This window comes from Oncorhynchus gorbuscha, linkage group LG04 (genome assembly GCF_021184085.1).
Source record: "Oncorhynchus gorbuscha isolate QuinsamMale2020 ecotype Even-year linkage group LG04, OgorEven_v1.0, whole genome shotgun sequence".
Taxonomy (NCBI): Eukaryota; Metazoa; Chordata; class Actinopteri; order Salmoniformes; family Salmonidae; genus Oncorhynchus; species Oncorhynchus gorbuscha.
The window spans coordinates 11,937,814-11,952,263 of NC_060176.1; the positions used below are offsets into that span (position 1 = coordinate 11,937,814).

The window sequence follows — 14,450 nt, forward strand, 5'->3', positions numbered from 1 at the left end:
GGTTTATCAGCTGTACTTACAAAGACACAATGACAATAAAACAGGAATTGACCCGAACCAGGGTAAAATAGACCCCAGCAGCTAGGGTCACGGGTGGGGTCTTGAGTATTTGGGTTTGGGTGGACCTGTGAAGACCTTAAGGTGGTAATGGTGAGTTAAGTATAATTCATATGTTAAACTTAAGAATTGTATATGTGAGCTATTTGGTAAGTTAAAATGTTATTTTTCAGGCCTAGTAAACTAAAGATATATATTTTTCAAAAACAGAACCAACATCTACTTACACTTGGTCTTCCACAACAATGGAGATGACACCTAAAATAACCACAAGTTCATCATTAAATCCTTCAACTACAACATCAGGAGCAAGTACAGTCACAATTCCAAAACCAACAACTGTAACTACAACAACTATGGTACCCTTAACAAGTAGAGAAGTAGCTACATCGACCACAGCTGAGACTTCAACAAAGGAAGAAACCACAACTGAGACCATCACATCCACAAAGCCACCAAAAGAAGTCACCACGGGCCCAACAACCACTTCCACAACTGTATTTGTTGAAACCTCTACATCAACATCTCAGCCCATAACAACAGGTGAAGAAACAACAGGTCCAGTAGTGATAACATCCAATCCCACCACTTTAACAACAACTACAATTGTAGCAACAACAACTACACCTACCACAGGTGGAACTACAAGAATTGAAGAAACAACAACTGAGACGATTCCATATACATCTACAATGCCATCTAAAGAAGTCACCACCGGCCCAACAACCACTTCCACCACTGTAATTGTTGAAACCTCTACCTCAACATCACAGCCCACAACAACAGGTGAAGAAACAACAGGGCTAGTAGTCATAACTTCGAATCCCACAACTTTAACAACAACTACAATTTCACCCACAACAACTACACCTACCACAGGTGGAACAATAACAGTTGAAGAAACCACAACTGAGACAAGTTCATCCACATCCACAAAGCCACCTAAAGTAGTCACCACCGGCCAAACAACCACTTCAACCACTGTAAATGTTGGAACCTCTACATCAACATCTCAGCCCACAACAACAGGTGAAGAAACAACAGGGCCAGTTGTCATAACTTCAAATCCCACAACTTTAACAACAACTACAATTTCACCCACAACAACTACACCTACCACAGGTGGAACAACAACAGTTGAAGAAACCACAACTGAGACAAGTCCATCCACTTCCACAAAGCCACCAAAAGAAGTAACCACCGGTCCAACAACCACTTCCACCACTGTAATTGTTGAAACATCTACCTCAACACCACAGCCCACATCAACAGGTGTAGAAACAACAGGGCCAGTTGTCATAACTTCCAATCCTACTACTTTAACAACAACTACAAATGTACCCACAACAACTACACCTACCACAGGTGGAACAACAACAATTGAAGGAACCACAACTGAGACAATTTCATCTACATCCACAAAGCCACCTAAAGAAGTCACCACCGGCCCAACAACAACCTCCACCACTGTAATTGTTGAAACCTCTACCTCAACATCTCAGCCCACAACAACAGGTGAAGAAACAACAGGGCCAGTTGTCATAACTTCAAATCCCACAACTTTAACAACAACTACAATTTCACCCACAACAACTACATCTACCACAGGTGGAACAACAACAGTTGAAGAAACCACAACTGAGACAAGTCCATCCACTTCCACAAAGCCACCAAAAGAAGTAACCACCGGTCCAACAACCACTTCCACCACTGTAATTGTTGAAACATCTACCTCAACATCACAGCCCACAGCAACAGGTGAAGAAACAACAGGGCCAGTTGTCATAACTTCCAATCCTACTACTTTAACAACAACTACAAATGTACCCACAACAACTACACCTACCACAGGTGGAACAACAACAGTTGAAGAAACCACAACTGAGACAAGTCCATCTACCTCCACAAAGCCACCGAAAGAAGTAACCACCGGTCCAACAACCACTTCCACCACTGTAATTGTTGAAACATCTACCTCAACATCACAGCCCACAGCAACAGGTGGAGAAACAACAGGGCCAGTTGTCATAACTTCCAATCCTACTACTTTAACAACAACTACAAATGTACCCACAACAACTACACCTACCACAGGTGGAAAAACAACAATTGAAGAAACCACAACTGAGACAATTTCATCTGCATCCACAAAGCCACCTAAAGAAGTCACCACCGGCCCAACAACCACTTCCACCACTGTCATTGTTGAAACCTCTACCTCAACACCACAGCCCACATCAACAGGTGTAGAAACAACAGGGCCAGTTGTCATAACTTCGAATCCCACCACTTTAACAACAACTACAATTTCACCCAAAACAACTACACCTACCCTCAGTGGAGCAACAACAGTTGAAGAAACCACAACTGAGACAAGTCCATCTACCTCCACAAAGCCACCGAAAGAAGTCACCACCGGTCCAACAACCACTTCCACCACTGTAATTGTTGAAACCTCTACCTCAACATCACAGCCCACAGCAACAGGTGAAGAAACAACAGAGCCAGTTGTCATAACTTCAAATCCCACAACTTTAACAACAACTACAATTTCACCCACAACAACTACACCTACCACAGGTGGAGCAACAACAGTTGAAGAAACCACAACTGAGACAAGTCCATCTACCTCCACAAAGCCACCGAAAGAAGTCACCACCGGTCCAACAACCACTGTAATTGTTGAAACCTCTACCTCAACATCACAGCCCACAGCAACAGGTGGAGAAACAACAGGGCCAGTTGTCATAACTTCCAATCCTACTACTTTAACAACAACTACAAATGTACCCACAACAACTACACCTACCACAGGTGGAACAACAACAATTGAAGGAACCACAACTGAGACAATTTCATCTACATCCACAAAGCCACCTAAAGAAGTCACCACCGGCCCAACAACAACCTCCACCACTGTAATTGTTGAAACCTCTACCTCAACATCTCAGCCCACAACAACAGGTGAAGAAACAACAGGGCCAGTTGTCATAACTTCAAATCCCACAACTTTAACAACAACTACAATTTCACCCACAACAACTACATCTACCACAGGTGGAACAACAACAGTTGAAGAAACCACAACTGAGACAAGTCCATCCACTTCCACAAAGCCACCAAAAGAAGTAACCACCGGTCCAACAACCACTTCCACCACTGTAATTGTTGAAACATCTACCTCAACATCACAGCCCACAGCAACAGGTGAAGAAACAACAGGGCCAGTTGTCATAACTTCCAATCCTACTACTTTAACAACAACTACAAATGTACCCACAACAACTACACCTACCACAGGTGGAACAACAACAATTGAAGAAACCACAACTGAGACAATTTCATCTGCATCCACAAAGCCACCTAAAGAAGTCACCACCGGCCAGACAACCACTTCCACCACTGTCATTGTTGAAACCTCTACCTCAACACCACAGCCCACATCAACAGGTGTAGAAACAACAGGGCCAGTTGTCATAACTTCGAATCCCACCACTTTAACAACAACTACAATTTCACCCAAAACAACTACACCTACCACAGGTGGAGCAACAACAGTTGAAGAAACCACAACTGAGACAAGTCCATCTACCTCCACAAAGCCACCGAAAGAAGTCACCACCGGTCCAACAACCACTTCCACCACTGTAATTGTTGAAACCTCTACCTCAACATCACAGCCCACAGCAACAGGTGAAGAAACAACAGGGCCAGTTGTCATAACTTCCAATCCCACTACTTTAACAACAACTACAAATGTACCCACAACATCTACACCTACCACAGGTGGAACAACAACAGTTGAAGAAACCACAACTGAGACAATTTCATCTGCATCCACAAAGCCACCTAAAGAAGTCACCACCGGCCCAACAACCACTTCCACCACTGTAAATGTTGAAACATCTACCTCAACATCACAGCCCACAGCAACAGGTGGAGAAACAACAGGGCCAGTTGTCATAACTTCCAATCCCACAACTTTAACAACAACTACAAATGTACCCACAACATTTACACCTACCACAGGTGGAACAACAACAGTTGAAGAAACCACAACTGAGACAATTTCATCTGCATCCACAAAGCCATCTAAAGAAGTCACCACCGGCCTAACAACCACTTCCACCACTGTCATTGTTGAAACCTCTACCTCAACACCACAGCCCACATCAACAGGTGTAGAAACAACAGGGCCAGTTGTCATAACTTCGAATCCCACAACTTTAACAACAACTACAATTTCACCCAAAACAACTACACCTACCACAGGTGGAGCAACAACAGTTGAAGAAACCACAACTGAGACAAGTCCATCTACCTCCACAAAGCCAACGAAAGAAGTCACCACCGGTCCAACAACCACTTCCACCACTGTAATTGTTGAAACCTCTACCTCAACATCACAGCCCACAGCAACAGGTGAAGAAACAACAGGGCCAGTTGTCATAACTTCCAATCCCACTACTTTAACAACAACTACAAATGTACCCACAACATCTACACCTACCACATTTGGAACAACGACAATTGAAGAAACCACAACTGAGACAAGTTCATCTACCTCCACAAAGCCACCGAAAGAAGTCACCACCGGTCCAACAACCACTTCCACCACTGTAATTGTTGAAACCTCTACCTCAACATCTCAGCCCACAACAGCAGGTGAAGAAACAACAGGTCCAGTAGTGATAACATCCAATCCCACCACTTTAACAACAACTACAATTGTAAACACAACATCTAAACCTACCACAGTTGGAACTACAAGAATTGAAGAAACAACAACTGAGACAATTCAATCTACATCCACAAAGCCACCTAAAGAAGTCACCAACGGCCCAACAACCACTTCCACCACTGTCATTGTTGAAACCTCTACCTCAACATCACAGCCCACAGCAACAGGTGAAGAAACAACAGGGCCAGTTGTCATAACTTCCAATCCCACTACTTTAACAACAACTACAAATGTACCCACAACAACTACACCTACCACAGGTGGAACAACAACAGTTGAAGAAACCACAACTGAGACAAGTCCATCCACCTCCACAAAGCCACCGAAAGAAGTTACCACCAGTCCAACAACCACTTCCACCACTGTAATTGTTGAAACATCTACCTCAACATCACAGCCCACAGCAACAGGTGGAGAAACAACAGGGCCAGTTGTCATAACTTCCAATCCTACTACTTTAACAACAACTACAAATGTACCCACAACAACTACACCTACCACAGGTGGAACAACAACAATTGAAGAAACCACAACTGAGACAATTTCATCTGCATCCACAAAGCCACCTAAAGAAGTCACCACCGGCCCAACAACCACTTCCACCACTGTAAATGTTGAAACATCTACCTCAACATCACAGCCCACAGCAACAGGTGGAGAAACAACAGGGCCAGTTGTCATAACTTCCAATCCTACTACTTTAACAACAACTACAAATGTACCCACAACAACTACACCTACCACAGGTGGAACAACAACAATTGAAGAAACCACAACTGAGACAAGTTCATCTACCTCCACAAAGCCACCGAAAGAAGTCACCACCGGTCCAACAACCACTTCCACCACTGTAAATGTTGAAACTTCTACCTCAACATCTCAGCCCACAACAACAGGTGAAGAAACAACAGGGCCAGTTGTCATAACTTCAAATCCCACAACTTTAACAACAACTACAATTTCACCCACAACAACTACACCTACCACAGGTGGAACAACAACAGTTGAAGAAACCACAACTGAGACAAGTCTATCCACTTCCACAAAGCCACCAAAAGAAGTAACCACCGGTCCAACAACCACTTCCACCACTGTAATTGTTGAAACATCTACCTCAACATCACAGCCCACAGCAACAGGTGGAGAAACAACAGGGCCAGTTGTCATAACTTCCAATCCTACTACTTTAACAACAACTACAAATGTACCCACAACAACTACACCTACCACAGGTGGAACAACAACAATTGAAGAAACCACAACTGAGACAATTTCATCTGCATCCACAAAGCCACCTAAAGAAGTCACCACCGGTCCAACAACCACTTCCACCACTGTAATTGTTGAAACCTCTACCTCAACATCACAGCCCACAGCAACAGGTGTAGAAACAACAGGGCCAGTTGTCATAACTTCGAATCCCACAACTTTAACAACAACTACAATTTCACCCACAACAACTACACCTACCACAGGTGGAACAACAACAGTTGAAGAAACCACAACTGAGTCTATTCCATCTACCTCCACAAAGACACCTAAAGAAGTCACACCCGGTCCAACAACCACTTCCACCACTGTAATTGTTGAAACATCTACCTCAACATCACAGCCCACAACAACAGGTGGAGAAACAACAGGGCCAGTTGTCATAACTTCCAATCCTACTACTTTAACAACAACTACAAATGTACCCACAACGACTACATCTACCACAGGTGGAACAACAAGAATTGAAGAAACCACAACTGAGACAAGTCCATCCACCTCCACAAAGCCACCGAAAGAAGTCACCACCGGTCCAACAACCACTTCCACCACTGTAATTGTTGAAACCTCTACCTCAACATCTCAGCCTACAACAACAGGTGAAGAAACAACAGGGCCAGTTATCATAACCTCCAATCCCACTACTTTAACAACAACTACAATTTCACCCACAACAACTACACCTACCACAGGTGGAACAACAACAGTTGAAGAAACCACAACTGAGTCTATTCCATCTACCTCCACAAAGACACCTAAAGAAGTCACACCCGGTCCAACAACCACTTCCACCACTGTAATTGTTGAAACATCTACCTCAACATCACAGCCCACAACAACAGGTGGAGAAACAACAGGGCCAGTTGTCATAACTTCCAATCCTACTACTTTAACAACAACTACAAATGTACCCACAACGACTACATCTACCACAGGTGGAACAACAAGAATTGAAGAAACCACAACTGAGACAAGTCCATCCACCTCCACAAAGCCACCGAAAGAAGTCACCACCGGTCCAACAACCACTTCCACCACTGTAATTGTTGAAACCTCTACCTCAACATCTCAGCCTACAACAACAGGTGAAGAAACAACAGGGCCAGTTATCATAACCTCCAATCCCACTACTTTAACAACAACTACAAATGTACCCACAACAACTACACCTACCACAGGTGGAATAACAACAATCGAAGAAACCACAACTGAGACAATTTCATCTACATCCACGAAGCCACCGAGAGTAGTCACCACCGGCCCAACAACCACTTCCACCACTGTAAATGTTGAAACCTCTACCTCAACATCTCAGCCCACAACTACAGGTGTGGAAACAACAGGGCCAGTTGTCATAACTTCGAATCCCACAACTTTAACAACAACTACAATTTCACCCACAACAACTACACCTACCACAGGTAGAACAACAACAGTTGAAGAAACCACGACTGAGATAAGTCCATCCACCTCCACAAAGCCATCTAAAGAAGTCACCACCGGCCCAACAACCACTTCCACCACTGTAATTGTTGAAACATCTACCTCAACATCACAGCCCACAGCAACAGGTGAAGAAACAACAGGGCCAGTTGTGATAACTTCAAATCCCACAACTTTAACAACAACTACAAATGTACCCACAACAACTACACCTACCACAGGTGGAACAACAACAATTGAAGAAACCACAACTGAGACAATTTCATCTGCATCCACAAAGCCACCTAAAGAAGTCACCACCGGCCCAACAACCACATCCACCACTGTAATTGTTGAAACCTCTACCTCAACGTCTCAGCCCACAGCAACAGGTGAAGAAACAACAGGGCCAGTTGTCAATACTTCCAATCCTACGACTTCAACCACTACTCCAACGGCACCCACTACAACTACAGAGGTAATTAAACCTACCACAGGTGGAATTAGAACAATTGAAGAAACCACAACTGAGACTAGTCCATCTACATCCACAAAGCCACCTAAAGAAGTCACCACTGGTCCAATTACATCTTCTACAACTTATATAATTGTAACTTCAAGTTCAACATCACAGCCTTCAACAACAAGTACAGAAACAACAGAGCCAGTTGTCATCACAGGCACATTATCAACAACGACTCCTTCAGCATCGCCACAAGTGATTATTACACCTACATCACAAGCAGTCACCACCAGCCAGTGCATTTGCAATGTTAATGGGACACAGTATCTACCAGGTAACCTGTTAAAAATGTCATTCAGACAATCAAAATAAATGACATTTCACAAATCTTTTATGATCTTTGCAAAATGAAATGTTCATATATTTGCCTTTCTCAACTATCAGGGAACCTAGTGTATAATGTGACCGATGGTTCAGGGTGGTGCTTCACGGCTTACTGCAAAGCAACGTGCCAAGTTGAAGTGGAATCAAATCCATGTCCTTCCTCTACACCACCCACTGTATCACCCACAACATCAGAAGAGACCACGACCACACCACCAACAACCCAATCCTCCCCAGACTGCACTAGCACTGATCCACCAAGAAAGGTAATTTTTTACCTAAATATCTGTATTTTGGGGGGGTAAAAATAAAATGGGTGAAATGGTATTTTAATGCTTGAGACATGGATTGTGTAAGTGCGCCATTCAGAGGTTGAATGGGCTAGACAAAAGATCGAAGTGTCGTTGAACAGAGTATTTTAATAGGTGCCAGGCGCACTGGTTTGTGTCAAGAACCACAACACTGCTGAGTTTTCACGCTAATCCAAGAATGGTCCACCAAAGGACATCCAGCCAATAAGACACAATAGTGGGATGCACTGGAGTCAACATGGGCCAGCATCCCTGTGGAAAGCTTTCGACACCTTGTAGAGTTCATTCCCCGACGTACACTTAGAGTATGTTAAACCCTCCTTGTGCATGTTTGAGTAATTGCTTTTCCTTATCAAATCAATGGCAGAATGGAGAATCTTGGCAGCTGAATAGCTGTACCACAGCAGTTTGCCAGGACGGCATTGTTGTCCAGCTACCAGTAAAATGCAAGCCAGTGGAGCCACTACAGTGTGAGAATGGTCGTCCACCTGTCAAGGTCTATGATTCAACTGGATGCTGCTTTACGTATGAATGTGAATGTAAGTGACAACATACAACCCAACAATCTGAGTGAAAATAAGACATTAATGCTCATTAGTTTTCAATGTCCTCTGTCAATAGCTTAGATTATTATCAACTCATATTTTAACATGTTGCAGGTGTATGCAGTGGATGGGGTGGATCTCACTACATGACATTTGATGGAGTATATTACAATTTCCAGGAGAACTGCTCATACACCTTAGTGAAAGAAATCAACTTCAAATACAACCTTACCATTATTGTTGATAATCACTACTGTGGAAACGCCGACAGTGGATTCTGTCCTCAGTCCCTTATCATTCATTACAAATCCTATGAAGTGATTCTAACCCAGCAGAGATCTGGTGACACAACAGAAAATGTGGTAACTATTTTAAAAAATATACATTTTTAAAATGAATATCCATAATGTTTTAATAATGCTGCTGCTTTATCATGCTTTATTGAAATCCCATAAATTTAAATGAAAACCAAAAATGCGGTTAACATTGTCATGTTACGACTTTCAAGATATCACATGACTCAAACATCTAAATGTGTATTCATTTCTACACAAATGCAGGTATATGTCAACACTAAACGAATCTACCCAGCTTACAGAATGGGTGACATTGCTCTAACAAGTACTGGTGTGGAAGTCGTGCTGGAGATCACTGATCTTAAGGTTCAGGTGTCTTACAAGGGGTCATCATTTAGCATCAACCTTCCTTATTCCCTCTTCCAAAGCAGCACAGAGGGCCAGTGTGGTGAGTATTATTAAAGAGGGTCAATAAACATTTCACAGTTTCAAACCTTCAGTAGATGCTCCTATCTAGACCACCCTATAGAAATTTCATACAACAAGACAACTATGACTTGTCCTTGCTAACTAGGTTTTACCCTATTTAATATCCATATTTTTCAAGGTACCTGTGATAATTCCCAGAAGAATGACTGCCAGTCACCTAATGGTCAGATACAGAGCTGCTCAGTCGCAGCTAGCCAGTGGCTGATTCCAAACCAGGACTGTCCAACTCCTCCAACAGCACCACCCTCTACCACCACGGCAACCCCAAGCACATCCCCTACCCCCTGCAAGACAGTCATTTGTGAAATCATGAACAGCAAGTAAGCAACATGTCAAACTAAGTTTAAAAAAAGGAACAAGCACACAATAGGAATGCCTAAATGACAATTCACTTCCTAATGTGTTTTATCAATTGTAATGTTAATTTACTTGTAATTATTACACCTGTTTTATCATAATACAGGTACCGTTCCATTGGCATTTCTAGTTTAAGGTTGCACTCCATGCATCTCTTTAAATCACTCTCTATGCTATTTTATTTCAAAGGGTCTTTGAGGAATGCCATAAAGCGGTTTCTCCTGATGCCTTCATTCAGGCCTGTAGATCAGATGTCTGCAACAATGCTATTTCTAGCTGCTATAGTCTGGAGGCGTATGCATCTGAATGTGCAAATAAAGGCATCTGCATTGACTGGAGGAATTCAACCGATGGAGAATGTGGTGAGCTATGAATCCAAGCATAGTAGTCATGCCACAAATTCATAAGAAGCTACTTTTGTCTTAGGCAACTACTTAAAAAATATTTTTGCTAGTGTTTAGCATAACTGTGATCTATTTTTGTCCTGCAGTGCATACATGCCCAGCCACTAAGGTGTACATGCCATGTGGTCCAGCAGTTGAACCAACATGTAATTCAAAGTAAGCTTTAGTCTGATTTGATGTTATATGAATTTCTTTAATTTGAGCGTTTAAAAAAATAAATGATCTCCTGCATAATCCCAAACCTCTTTTGTATGCAGATATAATGAGAAGTATTTGAACAACCAAACCCAAATGACCAATAAGACGAAGGAGGGTTGCTTCTGTCCATCTAAAACCGTCTTGTTCAGCACCTACTCTGATACTTGTGTGGTCTCCTGTGGTAAGAATGGGTTATGGGTCATTTTGCAGGTAGCTATCAATATGAAAATGAGACCTTTCTGTACTTTGAAACCTTAAATGAATCATAAATAATGGCTTACAGGCTTTATTTGTAATGGAACAGTTAACAAAATGTGTTGATGTTGAGGTGTGAAGAATGTGACGCCAACCATGTGAGACAAAGCTTTTAAATACACCCTCTATTTTTTTTTCAGGCTGCACTGGACCTGATGGCAACCCCAAAATGGTAAGAATTTCCTCCCATCTAAATATTCTCCAGATATTCATTCTCACATAGACATATCATGAGATGCATTTCACGTGAGTCAGGGAAACGTACATACTTGGATGGATACTTTTCATTGACATAGTATAGGTCTTGGCCTCTTTATTCCTTCCAATGAACTGACCAGAAGAAAACGTTTAATCTCTGAATAACTACCTCCAACCCATTTATTCTCACATATTGATGGTTCATATTAACTGTCATGGTTAAATCCAGTTCATTGTAGAACAAAAACATTTGAGTTACTCTTTTCTGTCTCTGTATTGACCTGATATTACCCTGTTTTTCCATTAAGCCTGGTGATACATGGGAGAGTGGTTGCCAGCAGTGCACCTGTGACATGGACTCCATGATTGTCCAGTGCCAGCCTATCACCTGCCCCACACCAGCCACACCCATCTGCAATGAGACTGGATACAGACTGGTGAACAAGACAGAAGGCTGCTGCCAGAAATATACATGTGGTGAGTGATGGAGCAGACCCTTCAGTAAATCATTAGAAAGCCAACTCTTATTCATACAGTACTAGACCAAGATTATCTGAAGTGTTCTGTAGGGTCATAGGGGTTATTTGACCCTCTATCGGCTTGTCTTTTAATCACTTCTCATTGGTTACCTCTGTAACAGAGTGCGATGCACTGCTTTGCCCCAAAGTCATGATGGACTGCCAACCAGGGTGGGAGGCAATTATAAGCACGTCCATCTCAAGTTGCTGTCCAGAGTATACCTGTGGTAAGTCCCCTTGATTTACTTCATCAGTGGTTTTGTAATTCCCCTGTATCACTGGTTACATTTGTGTTAACTCTGACATGAATCACTGGTATAACTGACTGATTTCTTTTAAATGTGTGTCTGTTTAGTTCCTAAGGGTGTATGTGTCTACAATAACATTGAGTACCAGGTAAGAATAAGTAATTTCAAAGAAATTAATTGAAATTCAACAAGCTTCTGAAAGATTCACACACACACAGCTTATTTGCTGCCCTCATAATTGGTCACATTCTAGTATAGAACTGCCCCCTTTCCACTCTGACCCTCCTCTATTCAAACAGTCTGTTATAGTGGATGATAACTTTTGTCTCTCACTTTCACTCCAGCCTGGTGCTGAAGTTCCTAAAGGAACTTGTGAGAATTGCACCTGCAGCTCGATCATGGATCCTAGCACCAAGCTCAACAACATTGTGTGCACAAATATCTCCTGCAACACTACATGTTCACAGGTACAAAGATGATCAATTAATTTACATATTTATAAGAAACTTGCAGTAGCCTACTCTGGAAGCTGCTGCATGCTTATATAACAAGTGAACAATGATTCAATGATGGCTCTCCATCCTCGTCTTAGGGCTTCCAGTATCAGGCCATACCTGGTCAGTGTTGTGGGAAGTGTGTACAGACAAGCTGTGTGGTTACTATGCCAGATAAGACCAAACACACTATTCAGGTGAGTACGACAAGCGTGTGTATGAGAATGCATAATCTGTCTGCATGATCTGAAACATCATCTTCTCCTTGTGCGATAGGTGAACGAAACGTGGTCACCACCTGGTGACAAATGTGTGAAGTACACATGTGAGAAACCTGGTGGCCAATATATACCAGTGGAGGTGAAGACTGTGTGCCCTGCATTCAGCCCAGAGAACTGTGTCCCAGTGAGTTTCTGTCCTATCTCACCTCCATCGTGGGGACAATCAACACTGCAGTTACACTGTTTTCCTTTCTCACTCAGAATGTTACTATCATTCCTAGTGCTCTTGGGTCATAACGATCTCATAATCATCTCTCCTATTTTTCACCCCAGGGCACAGAAAAGACAGACGCAAATGGATGCTGCAAGACCTGTAAGTAACACGTCCAGCCAAAGCCTTCCTAATAACCACCTATCTACTGGTTAATACTAGCATGCTATGTCACCTAAACAAAATCAACAGGAAACATTGTGTGACTACATACTGGCCAAAACTGTATATGTTGGCTGTTTCTGCTTCATCTACTGTCATACCAAACAATAGCCTAACTCTTGATGCATCTTCCCTGACCAGGCACAGAACGTAGCAATGTCTGTGAGATGAAGTACACCACCACTAGAATTGTCATCAGTGGCTGTGCGACCTCTGAGCCTGTGGAGATCAATTCCTGCTCAGGAAACTGTGGAACCTCTTCTATGTAAGTACTACATATGCTGAATGCAGCACTAGTCAATGTCATGCAGGCCCCAGTTAGTGATCATCTATTCACTGTCTAGCGTGCCCTTTATGAACTAGGAGACAATTTGACTTATTTAATGCTCCTGTGCTCATCTTGTCAAGACAACCCAGGGAATTCAAGCCCTCTTTTCAACTTCTCTTGTGTTTCTGTGAATGTGCAGGTACTCAGCAGAGGCGAACACCATGATGCACTACTGCTCCTGCTGCCAAGAGGCGACCACTAGCCAGAAAGAGGTGGAGCTGATGTGCCCTGATGGATCAAAGGTCAAGCACTCCTACATCCACGTTGAGTCGTGTGGATGTCATGTCACAGACTGTGATGCAGGCACGACCACTGCCCCGGGGACAACGAGACCGCGCAGGAGGAGGCGCTAAACGTCTAGGGAGACAACATGCACACTGATATCGCAATTGTCGACATGACATAGAATGTTTTCTTGTTACGTTTTAATTAAATCTGTCATGCCAGTGTATTTCTACATTTGGCAACACTTAGTGTTATGTTCTTATACCTTCATTGTGGAATTAATGTATTTTCTATGATAAATGTAGTGGAGAATCTCTTTTCTCATTTGTAGTGATTAATAAACAACAGCAACTTCAACATGTGCTTCTGCATGTTCCTTTTGCTCTTTGAGCAATTCTCAAATGGGGCTGGAGAAATGTAACCACTCTCAAATTCACAAACAGAGCTATGGATGTAAGGACCTACCATCCATGAGCTCAAAATTATCATTTAAGGGCCAGATTAAATCAGATCACTTTTTTGACCACTATATGCATGTTTTAAAGGGAATGTTCCAGCGATTGCAGAGACCACATTAACGGTAAATGCAGCATA

At 42.6% G+C, this 14,450-nt stretch overlaps 1 protein-coding gene across 1 annotated transcript; it reads left to right on the plus strand.

The window, feature by feature from the left end:
- Positions 1–749: 749 nt before the first annotated feature.
- On the plus strand, positions 750–14,213 carry LOC124033474 (mucin-2-like). Its single transcript, XM_046345499.1, has 20 exons — positions 750–797; positions 996–8,286; positions 8,397–8,602; positions 9,015–9,186; positions 9,307–9,554; positions 9,753–9,936; positions 10,096–10,297; positions 10,524–10,696; positions 10,825–10,894; positions 10,996–11,117; positions 11,332–11,363; positions 11,698–11,866; positions 12,030–12,134; positions 12,263–12,303; positions 12,500–12,622; positions 12,748–12,846; positions 12,926–13,054; positions 13,204–13,243; positions 13,445–13,568; positions 13,771–14,213. Exons 1-20 carry the CDS (start codon positions 750–752, stop codon positions 13,982–13,984), a joined length of 9,792 nt encoding a protein of 3,263 aa, XP_046201455.1. The 3' UTR covers positions 13,985–14,213.
- The last annotated feature ends 237 nt before the right edge of the window (positions 14,214–14,450 follow it).